The 23748-nt window shown below is 43.8% G+C and overlaps 1 protein-coding gene across 2 annotated transcripts in view; it reads right to left on the bottom strand.

The window, feature by feature from the left end:
* The window catches only part of NXN (nucleoredoxin), a 77938-nt gene that overhangs the window by 29496 nt on the left and 24694 nt on the right, over positions 1-23748 (bottom strand). For both annotated transcript variants that reach the window (XM_068121067.2, XM_068121068.2), the window contains exon 5: positions 3725-3831. In XM_068121067.2, coding sequence (XP_067977168.1) covers positions 3725-3831 — 107 coding nt within the window. The remainder of the gene's footprint in view (positions 1-3724; positions 3832-23748) is intronic.

The raw sequence follows: 23748 nt of genomic DNA, 5'->3' as shown, positions 1-23748 counted from the left end.
TGCGCAGTTGATAGAACGCACCTGGAACCTGGATATTGAGGGTGTGTTGATTGCTTTGAGCAGTTTGTGTTTAGTTTCTCTCAAAATATATACCCATATTAAATGCAGCTCAATAAAATAAAGCTGGGATTAAAACACACAACCAATTAACGAACGCGCTGAAACTGCTGCCGGTGTCAAAATCGCCGAGTTCGCTTTGTCTGTGCGTGAAGTTGAGCACTCAAGGCAACATCTTGTTAAAGATCGAGAAGGTGAGCATATTCGGTGAGTGGAGATTTGGCTTTGAGGACAAGGACAAGCAGGTAATCCTCTTATCTCCTCTCAATGTTCGCGATGGACTGTACGAGTGGGAAACATGGTGGATGTGTTTCCTTCATTTATTTATTTGTTTATTACATTTTTGGCACACAATGGGATTGCTTGGCATTTATTATTCGCGAAGTTCAACATCAAAGTTGTTGTTCTTTAACGGCCACTATTATCCCACCTTGTGGGGTCGGCTGGGGGAAGCTTGGCCCAAGTCATTCACGAATCGGCTGGCCAAACCTAACATTCGCCTAGTTAGTTCGCCTCGCCATGGTGCAGGCATACTCACCTACTCTTTTTGAAGGACACCATGGGATATTTTAACGTCCACAAACACATGCTGGCATAAGGGACAGCTAGATTAATGTCCATCTAAGGGACGGCACACACATTGATGAATCACCCTGCATGTGAAACATAAAATTGATAGTTTATAACTGGGTCAGGGTCAGGTGAGTGTGTGTAACTCTAGGGCTAGGCCATCCTGTCACCCTGCGAAGTTCAACATGAAAGGCGTAATTTTAAATGTCCGAAGAGTGAAGATAGTCATATATGACTTTCGTCACAAATGGCATGTTCCATAAGCAAGCAGCTTGCTTGGTGTGTTCCGTTAGCAAGCAGCTTGCTCGGTGTGTTCCATTAGCAAGCAGCTTGCTCGGTGTGTTCCGTTAGCAAGCAGCTTACTCGGTGTATTCCGTTAGCAAGCAGCTTGCTCAGTGTGTTCCGTTAGCAAGCAGCTTGCTCGGTGTGTTCCATTAGCAAGCAGCTTGCTCGGTGTGTTCCATTAGCAAGCAGCTTGCTCGGTGTGTTCCGTTAGTTTGCTATCGCTTGCCAAACCATACGTTCTGTATCAACCGCTTTACAAACTGCTTGATTTCGTCCGGACAACATGAGGTTTGACTTTAAACAAATTGCAACAGAATTATGAAATAAAGAGTTTGAACACAACTCTATGGGCATTCAATTTGTTTTTATGTGGATTGTTATTGTATGCTACATGGTTCTCAAGGCACTAATTACATTATTAGCCCCCATTGGACTTCATCAGAAACGGGGGCTTATGGATTTGGTCTCGTGCGCCCGTGCATCTGCAACAATATCTTGGAGATGTATGAACCCATTGTGTTTATACTTGGCAAAAAAACAATACATGACGGTACACATATGCACATCATTTTGTTTCACGGTGCAATCAAAGATGGCCAACTGGCAGCCATTTTAGTTGTAAGAAAAACCCAATGTTGAACAGGTCCCTCAACCATTTCTCGGACATGCATTTACCAATGTTCTTCAAACTTGGCACATAGATAATGAATGATGTCTTACATATGCACGTCATTTCTTTCGAGATCAGATCCAAGATGGCCGACTGACAGCCATTTTGTTACTTTAACGTGTCTTCAACAATTTCTTGGACATGCATGGTCCGATTTTCTTCAAACTTGGCACAAAGACAACACATGCGTATACATATGTAGAAGATTTTGTTTTGTAATTCGACAAAAGATGGCTGAATGATGGCCTTTAACTCTGTACAGCAAAATTACTAAAACCAAAGGGGGGGCTATGACATTTTGTCTTTTTCTTCTGTTTATATTATCGCGAGAATCGCGACCATTATCAATGAGGTCAATTATCATGATGTAGGTTTTTCCATTACCGCCCAGATGTACTATATATATATTTCACCATATATATAGATATACACATACCATTATGTATAATTTTTAGACATTTCACTTGAAGATTGAAAATTTAACTTAAATCCTTTGCGTGTCAGACCTGTTGCGAGTATCTCATCCTGAGAACCCTTGTAAAAGTGATGATTATTACCCTCACCTGAGGAGAGGGTATTGCATTTGAGTCTGTTTGTTTGCCTGTTTGTCTGTCTGTTTGTTTGTCTGCACAGAATAAATATGATTTTCTCTGCAACCGTTTGTCCGATTGACAGGAAATTTTCACCATAGGTGCAACTCTACCTGTATAATTTTTTAATGATAATTATGACGTCATAGGTCACGTGGTTCTGCCGCCATCTTGGAAAAACCGAAAAACTTTGCACCTCCATATCTCCTAAAGCGCTGAATAGAAAAAATTGAGACATGGCTCATTGCAAAGAACTCTCCATGGGGAATAAAATACGTTAATGATGATGTCAGAGGTGCCTCCATTATGACGTCATAATTCGACAAGTACAAAACTTCATTCGATCAAGATGAAATTTTTTGAGCGTCATGTAGGCATAAATTTGTGGAGAAAAAAAGAATGATGACGTCATATGTCACGTGGTTCGGTCACCATCTTGGAAAAACCGGAAAACTTTGCACCTCTATATCTCCGAAAGCGCTGCATAGAAAAATTGAGACATGACTCATTCTAAAGAACTCTCCATGTGGAATAACATCTGTTAATGATGGTCATAGGTGTCTCCATTATGACATCATAATTCGGCAAGTACAAAACTTCATCCGATCAGGATGAAATTTCTTGAGCATAATCTCGGGATAAATTGGTGGAGAAAAAAGTTATAATGATGACGTCATCCGTCACGTGGTTCGGCCGCCATATTTGTTTTAACACAAAAGCCTTGAAAACCACTGAAAACACATCCTGGCGAGGGTCTGCAATCTCTGATTGCTCTTTCTTGTTTTATATGTCAAGTATTCTGGGTTTTTTTTTGTTGTTGTTTAATCTGCTTATTTGAGACTTCAGATCCAAATCTAGTTTGTTTTGTTACAAATTTGCCCAAGAGCAGACTTGCTGTGAAGTTGTTTGAAAGTAGCATAAGGAAAAAGGAGGCATAAACAAACACACTGACAGTGCAGCAGGCAGATAAGGCAAGAGGGGGGAAAGCCTGAACAGAAAACGTAGACAATGCCAGGAACCCGAGCACCAAACGGCACATGCATGTTAAACATACGCCTGCCTCTCAAATTTCCTCTTTTGCCCAAAAATGTATAACACTTAAGAACAAATGGAGTTGCATGATGTAAGCTGTTGGACAATCTTGTGCACAAATTGTAGTGCAACACATTTATAAACCAGTAATTTTCAAAAAGGGAGTACTTTGACAATTGCAGCAAAGGGGAAATTGGATAAAACAAACTGCACCTGGTGCATCATCGTGGTTACAAAGTGGAAGTCTTTTGGAATGGTCCCTTTTAAAATGTCATGGATCACAAGATGCATCTTTGATAAGAATATTCAGCAGAAAATAGAATACCAATTTGACCCGAATGTAAGCTGTGCGCATGCCCACCCAAGTGGTAAAAGTAACTTGACAATTCAAAATGAAGCCTGGTGACCCTAGCTGACCTTTGCAGTGAAAGTAAACAAGAACCTTAATGGGCTACCCGGTCGAGGAGACGAGGAGACGTGTCATGGAAAGCTCGGTGCCAAGGAGGTCGTGCCCACATACCCTGGATACTGTACAGCTTCCCAAGGGATTCTCGGCGCTGCGTGTCCGCATATGGTACAGCAAGCCATGGCATCTCACCAAAATACTGCTGAAAAGATTCTTCAGACCTACGTTTCAGTTAAGGAAAGGTGAGGGTGGGAAACAGGATGTGACAGCAAGAGATTAGTGCGGCAGAAAAGGCAACAGTGAGAGAATACAATAACCTGTCATTACAGGAGGAATCAATGAGATTATGAGGGCTTGGATGGTGTGGGGAGGTGGATTATGGCTCTTTCAATTCAACAATAGCACAATGAAGCCCAAATTATTGTAACATTAACCCAGTAATTTTTTGTGGCATCTGATTCTTAACCGGCACTATTGGGAGTCAAGTTGGCAAGCTGGATTCAAATAAAGTGTGGATGCAAGATGGCATGAAGTGGTGGTGACCTTCCACATGGAAAGATCTGAGAGAAGAAAGCAGGTAGGCATTTCACAAATGAGGAACATATGTGATAAAAGGATAGAGTTAAGTGAAAATCTCTTGGGGGAACTCGATAAAGAGTGGGCATTTGGACATGCACGTGTCTGCAACTTGCTGGGACTGAAAGAGGGAGCAAGATTAGATGAGGAGTGGGAGACGAACTCGAGGTCATCAACTTACCCATACCCGAGGGTGAAAGAGAATCAGTCACATTGCCTTGTTCATCCTTACAGCTAAGGTAACCAGATAGTATCCAGGCCCAGGAGATGAAAGAACTACACTCGAATAATTCTGGTCTCAGAATCTCCATGCCATTCCAACTGATTTGACAATATTGTACCATAACAAGAATGACCGCACTGTGGTCACAACCTGTGACATGTGTGTGTGTATATATATATATAATTTCACCTCCACTGTCCGCTCAACTCCCCTCTCATCCTTGCTGTTGAAAGTATTATTCAATTGACCTCCGAGGGTGTTCATGGTTTGCTTAAATATCAATTACGAGTCTGACGTTGTTCCCATGTGAATGAATAAGATTAGATAGGGCAGTGTCTGTATCGAGTCCCCATGTGAATGAATAAGATTAGATAGATTATAATATTCATTGTGATTCCGAACAGGGGATTTATACCTCTGCCACCGAAAGTGGGTGGAGGATATGTTTTCACCCCTGTCTGTCTGTTTGTGAACAGGATATCTCAAAACGTTGTGGACGGATTTGGAAGAAATTTGGAGAGGTTGGGTGTGCGTAAAGGACGAAATGATTCAATTTTGGTGAAGATTCGAATCCAGATATTAGATTTTTTTTAAAGTGATTCTTCCCCATAGTGAGGATAGGGCCAAAAACGATATACTGCAAAATATCTCAAAAATTAATGGACGGATTCAGACGAAACTTGGAGGACAGATTGGAAGTGTGACATGGATGATTCGATTCGATTTTGGTGAAGATTTGAATCCGGATCCGGAATAGAGAGTTTTTTTAAAGTGATTCTTTACCATCGAGTGATGGGGCTAAAAATGCTATCTCAAAAAGTTATGGACGGATTCGGACAAAACTTGGTGAACTGGTTGGGTGTGTGACAAGGACGAATCAATTCAATTCTGGTGAAGATCCAAATACGGATCCAGATACGATAAAAAAAAATTATTTTACAAGTGATTCTTCACCATTGAGTGATAAGGCCGAAACTATATATAAGCATCATGTTAAAAGTTGTGGGCGGAGTATGACAAAACTAGTTGGGTGAATTGGTTAGGCGACAACAACAAGCCAACGATGATGCCAACGTTTTTGCCAACAACGATTAGCTTTTGCTTCAGGCCTGACGATCTGACAGATCTGACACAACAAAGCCGGGTAGTGTATTGTTACGTTTGTGGGGGTAGGTGATGAAATACCATAGTGGAGATAGAACTGTGTAGGGTAACATGGACCACGTGCGAGTAGGAAGCCAATCTCGATGCATTTAAGTCGAAAAACTGTGAGCTTAAGATTGTTTACGTGTCACCACACGGGGGGTGGTGTTATGTTAACTAGGTAGGGTCTAAGGCTGGTTCTCCCAGTATGTGTTCTCTGTGATTTTTCCCTATGTTTTTACAATTATAACAAGCCGGCCATAAAAACGCACGTCTTTAACCAACAACAACAATCGCCGACAGTACCCAGAAATGTTGATCGACAAGTAAACCCCGCCTCACCAACCGACTAAGGAACAAGGCCACATCCCCAAAGTGGGACGAGGGGCGTGGAAACTATCGTAACCGGCAGACCGCGCCCCAAGCTACGTGGAGGACCGTGCCCCAAGGAGGAAATGCCCCGCTGAGTACGGTGAAAAAAGCGGTGCCATTGTTATGACGTCGCTGGCACCCAGAGTATCCCAGGAAGTGACGGAACTTCCCCCAAGCTCAGTGGCTGTGTTAAGTGTTTATCTCATCAGTATGTTCCTATGTGTGTGTGTGTGTATATATATATATATATATATATATATATATATGTGTGTGTGTGTGTGTGTGTGTGTGTGTGTGTGTGTGTGTGTGTGTGTGTGTGTGTGTGTGTGTGTGTGTGTGTCAGCTCTATTACGAGCCTTAGCCCATGTATAAAAAAAACACAAAACAAAAAAAGACACAAAGCCCTTGTGGACCTTCAACATGTTGCAGGTAAAAATTATTCATCTCAGAGCAAATTGAGTTTTGGATGCAAAGCACAATTCAAATTTCAACTGTTCAACTGGGGACAAAGTCAAAATGCAATTTCAAACTCTGTTGCACATAGATTAAATTCATAATGGCATAATGAATGAAGAGTAATCTAACAAGATCCTCACTCGACATTTATGGTTATGAGATTTTAAAAGACTGTTAAAATCGAGGATAATCAGAAGAGTCCTCACTCATGCAATGCACTAAAGGAGACAACAACAACAACAACAACAACATGCATTTTAAGGCCATTTTCCCTGCTAGAGCGGGGGTTAGCCTTGCGGTCCCCATGACAATCTTCTCCATTTTGCCCTATTTTCTGCATCTCTCCTTGTTAACCCCCTTGCCCGCATTTCTTCTTCCACCATCTTTAGCCAAGTCTTTCTCGGTCTTCCCCGTCCTCTACTTCCTTCTACATTAATTTCCATCACTCTTCTCAACCAGTCACTTTCATCCTTCCTCAACACATGACCAAACCATCTCAACCTGTTCCTCTTCACAGCATCAATCACAGGCAATATTGCCATCATCTTTCGCAATTCATCATTTGTCTTCCTCTCTCTCAGCGATACTCCGCACATCCATCGAACCATTCGCATTTCCACCCTTTCCAGCCTTCGTTGCTGCTCTACGTTCATTACCCATGTCTCGCTCCCATAAATCATAACACTTCTCACACATGCAGCATACACCTTTCCCTTCAGCTTCAGCGACACTCTCCTCCTCATCAGCACGCCATTCAGTTCCCGAAACTTCTTCCATGCACATCTCACTCGAGCAACCGTTGCCGAGTCTGATCCACCTTCAGAGCAACCGTTGCACTAAAGGAGACCCAGACAATAATTGGACATAACGGAAATTTCTGTGTCACAAACTTGAAACTCGATTTTAATAACAACGCATAGAACTATAACTGAAGTTTGCATGTCCATTATGTATTGTATTGTAGCGGTTACCGCTGGATGCACACAATCGCCTTGCACCGGCCAGAACACGGCCAGACGCGCCTCTCCCGGGCATGCCCGGACTCACTGTTCCCGGGCACGCCCGAACCTCCCGGGCACGCCCGGTCTCGTCTTTCCCGGGCATGCCCGCTCTCGCCTTTCCAGGGCTCGCCCAGAGCGTCCGGGCATGCCCGCTATCGCCTTTTCAGGGCTCGCCCAGAGCGTCCGGGCATGCCCGCTATCGCCTTTCCAGGGCTCGCCCAGAGCGTCCGGGTATGCCCGCTCTCGCCTTTCCAATGCTCGTCCAGAGCGCCCGGGCACGCCCAGCCTCGACTTTCCAGGCCGCAGCCAAACACGCCCGGGCAGGTCCAGACTCGCCTTTCCAAGGCTCGCCCTTGACACCCGGGCATGCCCGGTATAGCTTTTGCTGGGCAAACTTCCCGACATAAATGTGTATATATATTGCTGCCCGATAAACGGGCTTGAGAGAATACCTGAGCTGTTTTGTGTCAATAAAGCAACTCGGACGAATTCCGTCTTTGGTCGCGTCAATTCTTTCGACTCGCGTTGGAGCGCAGTTCCTTCAGTATCATGTTTGTCAGCACCACCAAACACTCTCTAGCCAGTGGTTCCCAACCTTTTCTATGCCTCACACCCCTAGGAAATATTTTATTAATGTTCGCACTCCCTACAAAAGTAATATCACATTTGAAGATGAAGAAGTCAAATTAATGAACCACAAATTGAAACACGTACAATACTGTGGGTGAACAAATTGAACTAAAAAATAAGATTTTAACTCAGTGCATGAAATGCAAATATAAATGGAGCAATTAGATTCTAATTTTTCAGAAAAAAAATGAAACAGTAAAATCAATCCCAATTGTGAACATAAAATTCAATGACTTCTATATATTTGAACCACAAATTGAACCACATACAATACTGCGGATGAACAAATTGAACTCAAAAAATAAGATTTTAACTCGGTGCATGAAATGCAAATATAAATTGAGCAATTAGATTTTAATTTACACAGAAAAAAACTTGAAACAGTAAAATCAATCCCAATTGTTAACATAAAATTCAATGACCTCTTTGTTCCTGCTTCTCTTTCATTATTTTGTCAAAACGTGGAACTTTCTTGCTCACTGCGATCCGCAGGTCTGCCTGTGGATTCAGGCGATTCCTAGATTTTGTCTTGATTGACAAAAGAGAACTGAATCCAGATTCACACAAGTATGTCGTTGCAAATGGAATGAGGACACGGAGTGCTTTTCCACCAAGTCTTGGGAACATATCCAGTGCTGCACACCAAAACTCCTCCAAAGTCTTGCTTTCAAATTGCATTTCAAGAGCTCGATTTGTCCGCAAATCAATAAGATCTTCCTTCAGTTCTTCATCATTTGACATTTTCTCCATATTGGAGGAATATGGATTCATGATCCATTCTTCTGAAATCTTCAGGTCTCCAGCAGTAAAATATCCATCAAACGATTCTGACAGCATTTCCAAATGAGCCACAATTTCTTCATGCACAGATCCAGCCTCATCAACCAACTCTTCAAGTGAAGGAAAATTTGAGAGATTGCCTCTTTCCATCCTTTGACGCCAAAGACGTAACTTTTCTTTGAAGGCATTCAACTTTTCACAAGCCTTCAATATGTTTATCCCTTTTCCTTGAAGAGAAACACTCAGGTCATTCATACGAGTGAAAATGTCAGCTAAGTAAGCCAGCATTTGGGCGAATTGCTGCGATTCCAATGCCCCAACCAGATCACATTCACGCTCTTCCAGAAAAACTTTGATTTCTTCCCGCAGTTCAAAGAAGCGGGTTAAAGCTTGTCCTCATGACAACCAACGGACTTCTATGTCGAAAAGCAAAACTGAATGCTCACTTCCCAGATCTTCACAAAATGATTTGAGGATGCGATGGTTCAAAGCTCGCCCCCTGATCCAGTTGATGATCTTCACACAAGTATCAAGGACTTTTTTCAAATTTGGAGGCAATGTTTTTGATGCCAAAGCATGCCGATGAAGAAAACAATGGCAAATGGAATGGCAAATGGCAAATGGCAAATGAAACAGTAACTTGGAAGTCTGGAATCTCCTTTTTCATCAATGCACAAAAGCCAGATTTATTTCCAAGCATTGCAGGTGCCCCGTCAGTGCACACAGAACCAATGACTTTGATATCTAAATCATGCTTGGCAAAGAAGTCTTTCACCAGCTGCATCACATCCTTTGCAGTTGTCATTTTTGCTTGTTTTCAAATCTTCACAAAACAGGAAATCTTCCTTCACAGCACCATCATTGACATACCTCACTAATGTGATGAGTTGACAACAACTGGAGACATCAGTTGACTCATCCAACTGAATAGAGATTTTAAGAGGACTAGCTCTGATATCTGAGATGACTTGGTCCAAAATATCTTCACTCAAATCACTGATTCGGTTGTGAAAGACATTATTTGATAGGGGCACCTGTTCAAATTTTTTTCTTGCTTCTTTGCCCAGGATAGTTGTTGCCATTTCCAGTGCACATGACTTGATGAGATCTTCTGCAATTGTATGGGGCTTCTTGAATTTGGCCACTGCATATGCCATTTGCTATGAAGCAAGAAGTAGTGGTTTTTCAACAGAAACGAAACCCAACTTTGGAAGAGTTCCTACAGAATCAAAACGAGCTCTTTTGATTTTCAATGACCCAACATCATGTCCTTCAACATCAGCTCCGCCATTCTTGTTCTTGAAGTGCTCTTGAAGCTTGGATGGTTTCAGATTTGAGTTGGAAAACACAACGCTACAAAGAGTGCACTGGGGTTTTTGCAAGCCATCATTTCCCGTTATGCAAGTGAAACCAAAGCGCACATAGTCATCATTCCATTTCCTTCTTTTTGACATGATGAAGGGTTAATCTGCAAAACAGAAAGAGAAAAATATGAGCTAATATGAGAAAAAATATAAAAATATGTAAAAAGTATACAATGGTGTATACAGCTTACAACAAGTTGCTACACGATAAGAGTTTGTGCTGAAAAAAAGACAAAAAAATGAATAAAGTATCCGGAGTGGAACATGTTTGACCATTGGTTTGAGACGTTTGTTTGTTCCACAGTGGCGTGCGGTGATTTTTCGTCATGGGGAAGCAATTTAAGCTACACATAAAAAATTATATAAATACACTAGACAGCCCGTGAACCCGTTGGGTTCCCGTTATGACAGCGGTTGATGAAAAAAAAATACACACAATTTTAATATTATTGAGTGGTCAAACTTTAATTTGAAGAAAATTTGAGCATTTACCTCATGAGTCACCGTTCAACGAAGCACGCATTTAATAACAACATTCTTGGTTGATCTCCCATCCTTTTTATTTTATGTTATTGTAGTGTAAAAGTTAGAGAGAGAGAGAGAGATAGAGAGAGATAGAGGGAGATACAGAGAGATACAGAGAGATACAGAGAGATACAGAGAGATAGAGAGAGAGAGAGAGAGAGAGAGAGAGAGAGAGAGAGAGAGAGATAGAGAGAGAGAGAGAGAGAGAGAGAGAGAGAGAGACAAAAGTTTTATGTCATGTTCAAAAGGCACACTGACAGGTGGCTGAGTGATGACTCGTGACACACGACGACAAGGACACAAGCCACTCTTTGTCGCACCCCCAGATATTCCATCTCGCACCCCCTGGGGGTGCGGGGGTTGGGAACCCCTACTCTGGACAATCGTTACCAACAAAGTTTCACCAAAATGGCAATCAGATGCAGAATACTTAGAGCTTTCAGTAGTGCTGAAAATAGGAACAGGACAGCTTAGTTGGCAGCATGTGTCGTTGAGCAGTCTCATCTGGGTTCAAGTCCTCAAAGGGATCAAATTTAACCAAAACCGAAATGGTTGTGCTGATGAAGTACCAGCCAGGGGTCATGCATCGAGGAACATGATGGACAAGGGGGGGGCGAGGTGTGGTGGAAATCTTGCTGTCTCATATGCATCGAGTTTGTGGATTTATCCTGTGGAAGGAAGCTCTCAAAAAGAGTGGGGCATTGTATGATGATGCCACATGTGAATATCCTGCCTAGAGTTTAGATATGACAAATCAGGTGATTTAACACCGGCAACCTGGCCAAGTTCCATATCCCTGCACAAAGGCAAGGAGGTTCTTGAAAAGATTTGGGCTAAACATTTCCCCTCGGCCAAGTTGAGGGCATGGTTGGAAGAAGTAGTAGTAGTAGTAGTAGTAGTAGTAGTAGTAGTAGCAGTAGTAGTAGTAGTAGCAGTAGTAGTAGTAGTAGTAGTAGTAGTAGTAGTAGTAGTAGTAGTAGTAGTGCGAGAAGTTAGTTTTAATTGGATATGGATACAAGTGAATGTTAAGAACAGGGTTAGTACATGGAAATAAATTAATTTAATGGGGTTTGTATAAATCAAAGGCATGATGGGCCAAATGGTCTCCTGCACGTCCTACGTATCCTTGGTATAATAGTCAATTGCATAACTTTTCCTGAGCTTCCCCAACATAGTCCACAGGTGGCACTCGAGAGTAGGTTTACTGGAGATGTTTATTAGCCCCCGTTGGACTTGGTCCAAAACGGGGGCTTATGGATAGGGTCTCGCCCGTCCGTCCATCCGACATGTTCCCCTATGCATACATTGACCATGTTGTTTCACTTGCATTCACATCCTTCTGCTTTCCTTACCCCTCCTTATTCCTTATTTGCTTCCAATTCGGGATTGGCACCCCAACCCTAACATGTCCGTCAACGTGTTCCACAGTGAGTGAAAGGCTGAACTAATGCCTAACTCTACTTCTATCTTCTTTTCTTCCAATCTACGTTTCCTCGGTACGATACTGCTGGCGCCATATCCTGTGTGTAGCGAATCAAGGTAAGATTGTAGAAGGGGAATAAGTGCTCAGGGTTAGAATCTGATCTTCTCTGCCTTTTCTGTTTTTAAAAGAGTGAAGACCCTGCCAGGTTTGGCGATATCAATCGGCGTCCCTAATTCCATGCCAACCCGACGGGCTGAGAATGTCTATGGGGCAGTCTTCAGGTTACGTTCATCTGTTCAGGTTTAGTTCATTTGTTTGAATACTTATGCTTACTTAAAATGGAGTGGGGGGGGGGGGGGGGGTGGGACAAAAAAAGTGCTATTGATCTGTCATGTATAAAGTGCAAATATTCACCGTTGTATCCCTACACCGTGACCGCATTGTATCCCAACGCCCCAGCTCGGATGGCGCTGAGGTGAATCGGGCCTGTATCGGCAGGGTGAATAAACGTGTACGACAATTGATCGTAGTTTGTCGAGATACCTTACATGGCGACGAGGATAAACATCTAGACCATGACTTCTTTCGGCCATATCGATGAATTCGACCCTCATGAGGGGGATTTTGACACGTATTCTGAGCGGTTGTGTTTTTACTTCGAGGCGAACGGCATCACGACCGAAGCCCGGATGAAGGCCGTCTTCCTGTCCGTTTGCGGAGGTGAGACGTTCACACTCGTTAAAAACCTGATTCGGCCTCGGACAATCCAGGAGTTCACGTATGCAGAGCTCAAGGCCGCTTTGAAGGAGCATTGTAATCCATCTCCTTCAGTCATCCTGTGTCGGTTTAATTTTTACATGTGCAGACAGCAGCAAGGTCAGTCGATCGCAGACTTCATTGGACACCTCAAAAAACTGTCACATCTGTGAGTTTGGGGACACGATTGATGACATGCTCCGTGATTTGCTGGTGGTTGGCATGTCCGATGACCGCACTCGTAGACGCCTGCTTGCTGAGAGAAGACTGACGTTCCAAAATGCCAGAGTCACCGCCATTTCCATGGAAAGTGCTGAACGCAACGCTACAAGCATCGGTGCCACTCGCTCATCTGGTACCAGCCCTGCTGTGAATCGGTTGGATCATGATCAGCCAAAACGTTGGAACAAGGCTCCTCGTCAGAAGCCAGTGCAGTCTCAAACCCACAACAAATGTTTTCGGTGCAGCGGAAAGCACCCTCCGGAGACGTGTCGGTTCAAAGATGCCACCTGCCATTTCTGTTCGAAAACTGGCCATATTGCTCCAGCTTGCATCACTCGCAAATCGGGAAAAGGAAAAGCTGCTGACAAGATTCATCAGTTTATCGGTTCAGAGGAACCTGAGCTTGACCAGGTGAGCTCTGTTTCCGACAACTCAGAATCGTATGACCTGCTTCATATTGATTCTCACCATAGGCGGGACCCACTTCTTGCCACTGTTGTCTTCAACAATCGACCATTGCAAATGGAGGTCGACACTGGTGCGGCCGTCTCGCTCATCAGCCATGCTGTTTTCACAAACCTGTGGAGTGATGCTGACCGACCCCATCTGAAACCTACTACCTATGGACTCTCCACCTATACAGGTGAGAAGATTGTTCCCTGCGGTACATGTGACGTCACAGTGGGCTACGATAACCGTGAGTTTCACCTACCCCTGATCGTCATTCCTGGAAAGGGCCCTTCCTTACTCGGCAGGAACTGGTTGAGCATAATTCGACTGAAGTGGAAAAGCATTCATCAACTCCGGGCAGCCAACGTTTCTCCTACCGCAGCATACACACTCAAAAATGTGCTGGATACGTACCCGGATGTCTTCAAGGATGAGCTTGGAACCTTGAAAGGACATACGGCTAAACTCAGGGTTGACTGGGATGCCAATCCTATATTTTGCAGAGTTCGCCCAGTCCCTTTCGCCCTGCGTGAGCGGATTGACAAGGAACTGGATCATCTTGAAAATCTGGGGATCATCGAGCAAATCCAGTATGCCGAATGGGCGGCGCCCATCGTTCCGGTCATTAAATCGGACCAGTCCATCCGCATATGTGGAGATTATAAAATGACCGTGAACAAGTGTTCTTCATTGGATAAATATCCAATCCCGAGGATCGAAGACCTCTATGCTCGTCTCACGGGAGGCAAGACTTTTACGAAACTCGATCTCAAATCCGCCTATCTACAGCTCCGCTTGGATGAGAATTCGAAACAGTATCTTACCATCAACACGCATCGTGGGTTGTACAGGTACCACCGACTTAGTTTTGGAGTGAAATCTGCACCTGGAATTTATCAGCGTGTCATGGACAGTTTGTTTGCCGCCGAACGCAACGTCGTTTGTTACCAGGATGATATTCTGGTTACTGGTCGTACGGACGCGGAACATCTACAAAACCTGGATAGAGTTCTGAAGAAGATTTCGGACTCCGGCCTACGTTTGCGTCGAGACAAGTGCAAGTTTATGGTGCCATCAGTCACGTACCTGGGTCATACGATTGATGCCGAGGGTCTACACCCGACAGATGAGAAAGTCCGAGCTATCAAGGATGCTCCTGCTCCACGAGACGTGACCGAATTGAAGTCATACCTCGGTTTGCTTCAGTTCTATGGTCGTTACATCCCGAATGTGACCGACGTTTTGGGCCCCCTTTATCGGCTTTTGAGCAAAGGAGTCTCCTGGAGCTGGGGGTCTACTGAACAATCAGCATTCCAGACCTCTAAGGATCTGCTCAAATCGTCCAATGTTCTCGTTCATTTTGATCCAGAGAAGGATCTTGTGCTGACATGCGATGCCTGTCGGTATGGAGTGGGGAGTGTATTATCACACGTGATGCCTGATGGTATGGAAAGACCGGTTGCATTTGCATCCAGAACGTTGTCCCCGGCAGAGAAGAACTATTCCCAACTTGACAAGGAAGGATTGGGAATCCTTTTCGGCGTCAGCAAATTTCGCCAGTACCTTCTTGGACATCATTTCACGATTCGCACTGATCACAAGCCCCTGATCAGTCTGTTTGGTCCAACTAAGGCGACATCTGACACACTACCGCCCAGGATCATCCGCTGGTCCCTGTTTCTCGCTGCTTATGACTACACCATATGTTATAAGCCCGGTTCGTCTATCACAAATGCAGATGCCATGAGTCGGTTACCCCTTCCAGAATCCGTTGATGATTCGCCTACACCAGGATCTATTATCGCACTGATGGATCATCTGGAAGATTGTGCTGTCGATTCCGGCCAGATCCGCACTCATACTCGAAGAGACCCCGTTCTGTCCAGAACTGTCCAGGCTGTACAGCTTGGATGGCATTTGCTACTTGAGGGTGACCCAGATTTTGCGGCTTTTAAAGCACGTAAAAACGAACTCAGCGTGGAAAATGGTTGCCTACTCTGGGGGTGTCGTGTCGTGATCCCGAAAAATCTGCGTTCCAGGGTCATGGATGAAATCCATGACTGTCACCCCGGGATTGTGAAGATGAAGTCACTCGCCAGAAACTATGTGTGGTGGCCGAATCTTGATGCTGATATCGAACATCATGTTCGACATTGTTACCCCTGCCAGTGCACCCGGAATACACCTGCGAAAGCGCCACTGCATCCCTGGGAATGGCCCAGCGAACCGTGGCATCGCCTACATCTCGATTATGCCGGGCCTATTAACGGCAGCACGATTCTAATAATTACGGACGCGCACACAAAATGGATTGATGCCTATGTGACGCGTGGTACTACGTCAGCCATTGTCATCGAAAGACTCAGACGCTGTTTCGCCACTCATGGTCTGTCCAGGATGATCGTGAGTGATAACGGTTCGTGTTTTCCCCAGTTCCGAGTTCGCCAAGTTCACACGTCGGAACGGCATCAAACATAAGTTTGTCAGCCCACATCACCAGGCTTCAAATGGCTTGGCCGAACGATCCGTGGGAATCATCAAATCCGGATTGCAGAAACTTCATGAGGGAACCCTGGAAACAAAGCTTTCTCGTCTCCTGTTCAAATACCGCATCACGCCACAATCAACAACCGGTGCAGCTCCGTCTGAGTTATTGATGAAACGACACGTGAGATCGACACTTGACAATCTCAAACCAGACATATCATCAAATGTTTATCAGAGCCAGCTTAATCAAAAGTTGGTGCACGATAAGACGTCCAACAGTCGATGTATCAACATTGGAGATCCAGTGTTTGCCCGAAAGTTTGGTGCAGGTGCAACGTGGCTACCGGGGGACATCATCGAGAAGCCAGGTCCACTGTCCTGTGTGATTCGCCTGCAGGACGGCCGCGAAATTCGTCGACATCAGGACCACATAACCTACCGTCACTGTGAGTCGATAGAGCCTGCAGCATCGTCACAGTCAGGACAACAGTTCGACCCACCACTGCCGGAGATCGTCGTGGCCGCTCTAGCCGGCTCGGATGCCCCGAAAACCTCTGCGAACGCTACACCCTTCGTGGAGACCAAATGAATCACCTCGGACTCTGTATCCACTGGTACACCGCGACGCTCAATGCGTGAGAGAAAAGCACCCGACCGGTTGAATCTTTGAAGATGGTTTTTTTCACGGTGACACATGTTCTATTTTTACGGTGACACATGTTCTATTTTCACGTATTTTCATTATTCTCATAATCGTTTGCACACATATTTTCACATGTTTTGGAAATGTTGCTTTTGAAATGTCAATTCTTGAAATCTAGCACGTATTGCTCTTGGTAATTTTGGACTTAAAGGGGAGGACGTCATGTATGAAGTGCAAATATTCACCGTTGTATTCCTACACCGTGACCGCATTGTATCCCTACGCCCCAGCTCGGATGGCGCTGAGGTGAATCGGGCCTGTATCGGCAGAGTGAATAAACGTGTATGACAATTGATCGTAGTTTGTCGAGCTACCTTACATGATCTACAATGGTAAAATTAATATGCAGTGCTTTCAGAAATTATTCAGACCCCTTCACTTTTTTTCACATTTTGTTATGTTGCAGCCTTATGTGGAAATCGTTTAAATTCATTTTTTCCCTCATCAATCTACACTGAATACCTCATAATGACAAAGAGAAAACAAGATTTTAGAAAGTTTTGCAAATTTATTAAAAAGAAAAAACTGAAATATCACATTGACATAAGTATTCAGACACTTTGCTATGACACTTGAAATTTAGCTCAGGTGCCTCCCATTTCTCTTGATCATCTTTGAGATGTTTCTACACCTTGATTGGAGTCCACCTATGGTAAATTCAATTGATTGGACATGATTTGGAAAGGCACACACCTGTCTTATATAAGGTCTCACAGCTGACAATACATATCAGAGCAAAAACCAAGCCATAAGGTCGAAGGAACTGCCTGCAGAGCTCAGAGACAGGATTGTGTCGAGGCACAGATTCAGGGAAGCCTACAAAAAAATCTCTGCTGCATTGAAGGTTCCCAAGAGCACTGTGACCTCCATCTATCTATAATTCCAGCAATCTCTGTGTGTCTGTGTGTCTGTGTGTCTGTGTGTTTGTCTGTGACCGCTGTTTCTCGACAACCACGGGTCCGATATACTTGAAACTTGCCAGGTATATTGCTGGGGACCCGAGGATGTGCCTTTTCAAGGTTTTAAATTAATCGGAGAAGTACTTACCGAGCTATGTCCAAAAAACGCTTCAACCAATCAGAGAGCAGCGAGCTATCACGTGTGCCGAACGTGGCGATCAGACTCTGCCTCGGACGGCACATTTGACAGCGTATTCATTTATTTCACGTTGGAAAACTATGTTGCCGTTAAACTATGTTTTAAAACGAATTCAAACTGCGATTAAATTAAAACGATTCATCGGAACTGCGATTTGCGAACTTCCGGACAGTGAAGACTTCACTTCCGGCAGCCAATCACAGAACGCTTTGTTGCGTAGGCGTGGCCGATGTGAGACGAGCGGAGCTGAGCGCGTTACGAGCTGACCGCCATTACGGTTCGTAATTCGTTTTCTTATGCGCATTATTTTTCCCAATTCAGTCAGAGCGAAGGGCGGAAGCGAAGAGCGTTGTTTTTTTTGTTTACGGGCGTACGGGCGGGGTAGAGCGTACGGGTAGCGTTTTTTTTTTTTTTTTGGCAAGGAACGGGCACCCACGTACGGGCAATGCCCTAGTAATTCTTAAATGGAAGAAGTTTCGAACAACCAGGACACTTCCTAGAGCTGGCCGCCCGGCCAAACTGAGCAATCGGGGGAGAAGGGCCTTGGTAAGAGAGGTGACCAAGAACCCGATGGTCACTCTGGCTGAGCTCCAGAGATCCTGTGTGGAGGTGGGAGAAATTTCCAGAAGGACAACCATCACTGCAACACTCCACCGATCTGGGCTTTATGGCAGAATGGCCAGACGGAAGCCTCTCCTCAGTGAAAGACACAAAGTGACCAATTGGTATTGCTCAGGGAGATGACCTAGAACCCGATGACCACTCTGACAGAACTACAGAGTTCCTTGACTGAGATCAGAGAACCTGTCGGAAGGACAACAGTCTCTGCAGCACATCACAAATCTAGGCTTTATGAGAGAGTGGCCAGACAGAAGCCACTCCTGAGAAAAGGGCACATGACAGCACACTTGGAGTGTGCAAAAAAGGCACGTGAAAGACTGAGAGCATGATGCAAAAGATTCTGTGGTCTGACGAGATGAAAATTTTACTCTTTGGCCTCAATGCAAAGCATTACGTCTGGCGGAAACAGAGCACATTTCATCACCCATCGAACACCATCTCGACCGTGAAACATGGTGGTGGCAACATCATGCTATGGGGATGCTTTTCAGCAGCAGGAACTGGGAGGCTTGTAAGGACAGAGGAAACAATGAATGGAGCCAAATACAGGCAAATCTTTGAGGAGAACCTGCTTCCGAGTGCAAAATATTTTAGACTGCGGCAAAGATTTACGTTCAACAGGCCAATGACCCCAAGCATACAGCCAAAGCAACACCAGTATGGCTTCAGAACAAGAACGTGAAAATCCTGGAGTGGCCCAGCCAAAGCCCAGCCTTGAATCCCATTGAGAATCTGTGGAAAGACTTGAAGATTGCTGTTCACCGACGTTGTCCATCCAACTTAACAGAGCTTGAGCAAATCCGCAAGTAAGGATGGGAGAAACTTCCAAAATCCAGATGTACAAAGCTGATACAGACATACACAAGAAGACTATAAGCTGTAATCACTGGCAAAGGCGCTTCTACAAAGTATTGACTCAGGGGGTTGAATACTTATGTAAATTCGATATTTCTGCATTTTATTTTTAATTGTTTTGTTCAAAAAAAAAAATTTTTTAGTCCACTAACATTATGGGGCATTACATGTAGATCAGTGACAAAAAAAAAATCTCAATTTAATCCATTTTAAATTTAGGTTGCAACACAGCAAAATGTGAAAAGGTCATGGGGTGTGAATACTTCATGAAGGCACTGTATCTGTGCTTTTCCACTGTAATCAAAAATCTAATTTCTTGACATTACCAACAACAAAATTAAGTAATTAATTACCTTCATACGATGGAGGCATTTAACTTCGTCGGTGAGAAAGAGGATGTGCAAGATGGACGACATTTAGGCAGGCCTACCACCAGATGGCACAAAAACAAAGTTATTGTTTTTAATGAACTCCTGCTTTCATACAATTCAAGAACTTGCGAAAGAGCCAGAAGTAAACAATGCTTCACAGTTACTGAGGAACTGGGAAAAAAGTGATGCCACGTTCAATCAGAGGAGCATAAAACGAAATGGTTTTGGTCCATGTTAACAGCCTTTTCAGTGGGAAGATGAAATTTTATTGGAATGCAACTGGTGGAGGGAAAACCTGGTGCAGCAATTCCGAGCCAGACCTGAAGTCTTGTTCAATGGAGTGGAAAAGGCTGACTTGTCCGTGTCCTAAAAAGGTCAAACGTGAAGAAAGAAGCATCAAGGTGTTTCACGTTATTTTTACGACCACATTGGAATTTTGCTAAACTGGACAGTTACACTGGGTGCAGCAATGAATGGAGATTACCGCCATATGGTTTTGCATGATAACCTATGACGAGTTCTTCGGACCAACACCATCCTCATCCATGACAATGCTGCACCAATGCAAAACACTATGTCCGTGACCTGTTTGGGTCTTGGTGGTGGAAAATGGTTGCCTCATCCACCATATTTAACTCCATGTGACTTACATTTTTACCCAAAATGCAAAACAGGCTTCGGGGAAAACGTTTTGCATCGGCCGAAGACCTTAACACAGCCACGGCCACTGCGTTGAGGACATGCCAGAAGCAAGACTGGGATCAAAGTGTTGTTTGACTGCTGGACAACGGTCGAACAGGACAACATTTTATCCTTACTATAATTCACGGACCGGTGTTTGCTTGTGTGTTTGTCATTTTACTCCTCCTACAGTTCTGGCCTGATTACATAAAGACTCGTTTCATAGAATCAGCATGATCCCAATTAGTGTATAGGGGTCTTTTCATCTTTGCCGGTGGTTTTGTGGATGGAGGGAGAAGGACACAAAGTCTCTATGTAAATGTGTATCGTGTAGTGCCGCCTCTAGGTGGGAGAGGGTATTACAAGTCCCACCCTTTACAGTTTACAGTATGTACAGTATTCCTTTCCCTATGTTTTCCAATGCAGTGAGGTGTTTTGAATTATAAGCAGTGGGCATGTTTTTACTTCAAGCACATAACTCGCGTTACTTTTGTTATTTTTTGTGAGCGACTGAGGGAGCTGTAAATTGCTTATACACCACCCAAATAAAGGTATGTGTCAGAAGAACGTGTTGCATGCTTCGAACAAGATCGCACATAGGGCAGGTGCTCTGCTCGTGTATAATAATATGACGTGAATTAAGTTTGGCATTGATACTACATCTCTTATGTAGGTCAGGTGGCAGAACGTGGTTTGGGACAACATGCAATTAAAACCGCAGAGCAATACACGACATAAAATACAATTCTGATGCACTTCTTTTACAGTAACAACGTCACATCACATAATGCAGCCAAATGTCTTGCAACAAAAAAAAGTCACAACATAACGCATTCTCTTGATAATATTGAGGCCATCAATGTATTACATATGCAAAAATGTGGAATTTTGAGTCCCTACCCCAATTATTCCCCAACAGATTCCTCACACCTGCTCAACCCTTCCCTTTTATAGTTACCTTTCAACCACTTCCAGCTACCTTCCCCACAGTTTCTCACCACTTCTCCCATGCTTCACTATCTGCGTATGCAATAAATAGATGAGCTCTTAGCAGGTGAAACAAACATAGCTAAATGTTATTCCTTGATAATTGTGAGAAAAAAATATTAATGGCCTTTGTAGGCAGCACCATGAAGTATTCACCATCGCTTTGGTATCTCAACAGCAATGGTAGATTTCCCGGCAAGGAAAGGGTATCCAGTCCACTACCTTCTTTTAGCTCTACTCAGGCCCTCTTCACCTCTCTGCTTCCTCCACTCGTTAAACAGCTGGTCACTGCTGATAATGTATCTTTTCCAATTTCCTTCCTATCATTCATATCCAAGATGGGAGCAATTTGTTTCAGATCTTGCTCCAGACCATTCAACTTCCCTCGGCAACACTCTTACTTTGCAGATCACTACTCTACTCCCCATTGTGCAATGTGAGATGACAGAAATAGAGTGAATGCAATCATAGCTTATGAAAAACCCACGTAAATTAAAATCTTCAGCATGGTCCTTATAACAAACTATAAAATAGAATTTGATGCAAGTGCGTTGATAGATATTCCTCCACCTACATTATATGTCAACTCACTATTATGTTTCACCTCAATTAAAAGGTCACAAGAACAATTAAAGGTGACATGAGAGAGTGCGAGAGAGAAAATAGATAATTGTAGAAGTGAGACAACATCACTTTTCGAACTCAAGCTATGGTCTGCAAAATTATTGTGAAAGGGAACATGACCTTTGACCTTGTGAACCCAAAATTTAATCTTTGTATTGCATTCCATACTTGTGCTAAGTTTGGTTGAAATTCCTTCCGTAGTCCTGAAATTATTACAACTAGGGCATGCCCGTACTATATCTATATCTAAAATTATATCCCCCCCTCTATTTACATGAAATGGTTTGGTCCAAAGCGAACGGCTTGCGAGTACGGTGACAATCCCCCCCCTCTATTTACATGAAATGGTTTGGTCCAAAGCGAACGGCTTGCGGAGTTTGGTAAAGAAATCGCCATAGCATGCACAAACGCGCAGGAAAGCGAAAGAATCGCAAATTAGTTTTAATTAGTTTTAAAACATCGTTTAACGCCAACATAGCGGCAACATAGTTTGCCAACGTGAAATAAATGAATACGCTCTCAAATGTGCCGTCCGAGGCAGAGTCTGTTCGCCACGTTCGGCACACGTGATAGCTCGCTGCTCTCTGATTGGTTGAATCGTTTTTTGGACATAGCTCGGTAACTACTTCTCCGATTAATATGAAACCTTGAAAAGGCACATCCTCGGGTCCCCAGCAATATACCTGGCAAGTTTAAAGTATATCGGACCCGTGGTTGTCGAGAAACAGCGGTCACAGACATACAGACATACAAACATACAAACATACAAACATACAAACATACACACAGAGATTACTGGAATTATAGATAGATAACAAAATGATTTTCAACTGAAGGTCGCATGACCTTTGACCTTTTGAACCGAACATCTAGTCAGTTCATCTTCTTATTACAGTCCGTACTTGTGCCAAATCTGGTTGAGTTCCCTTCAGTGGTTTACAAGTTATCGTGGTGACAAACAAACCCTGATAATGGACGCACGCACACACTAGCGTATGGACAAGCCGAAAACGCACAATGCCTCCGGCCTTAGGCTGCAGAGGCCTAATAAAGCCTCGTTTCTTTTATTCCATGCATCTTAAACGACTGACTGGATCACTCATAATGCACAGCCAAGGCCTCTCGTAGACCAATCACATCTAAAATGTGAGCTCCAAAACCAAGTGCTGGTTTGGCATTCTCCATCATGCCAAGTCCTTCCATGACACTTTTGTGCTACTACTCATCACGAGCAAAATCTTCAGATACGGACAGTGTCATGAACCATGCCTCTTCACTATTGACTTGAATGCCAATGTGCTGTCTCGGATGTTTTACTCATCACGGGTGTCATCCCAGGCGCCCTCTCTGTTATTAATCTTCCATTACTCCCGCCAGGTCTCATCAGCTATTCTGCTCAACACTCACAATTATGCTGGAATGTTTGACCCACTCCCCATTCTCTATATATGGCCCCACCCACATCCTTTGTCATCTCTCCCTAATACACTACCCTCGATTCTCTCCTATCATCTTCCCCCCTCTCCCACATTCTCTCACTCCCATAGGTCTCACTCCCATTATGCAACAAATAAATGGCCATTTTCCATCAATTCAATGGGATTGCTCACAACCCACACGACAGACCTTATATGATATCTTACTTTCTTAGCTTCTCATATCAATCTGTCACTCAGGTCAATCGTTCGCAGAGTATTTTAGCAACAGATGCTTTTTAGGAGTGGAATCGTTAGTACTGTTGAAAACGTTTGAGATTGTATTTTGGTAAAGAGGATGGACACCATGGGAAT

Source organism: Myxine glutinosa, chromosome 6 (genome assembly GCF_964187855.1).
Source record: "Myxine glutinosa chromosome 6, kmMyxGlut1.1, whole genome shotgun sequence".
NCBI classification, from domain to species: Eukaryota; Metazoa; Chordata; class Myxini; order Myxiniformes; family Myxinidae; genus Myxine; species Myxine glutinosa.
Note: the sequence above shows the minus strand (reverse complement) of the source record. Positions and strands in the feature narration are given on the sequence as shown.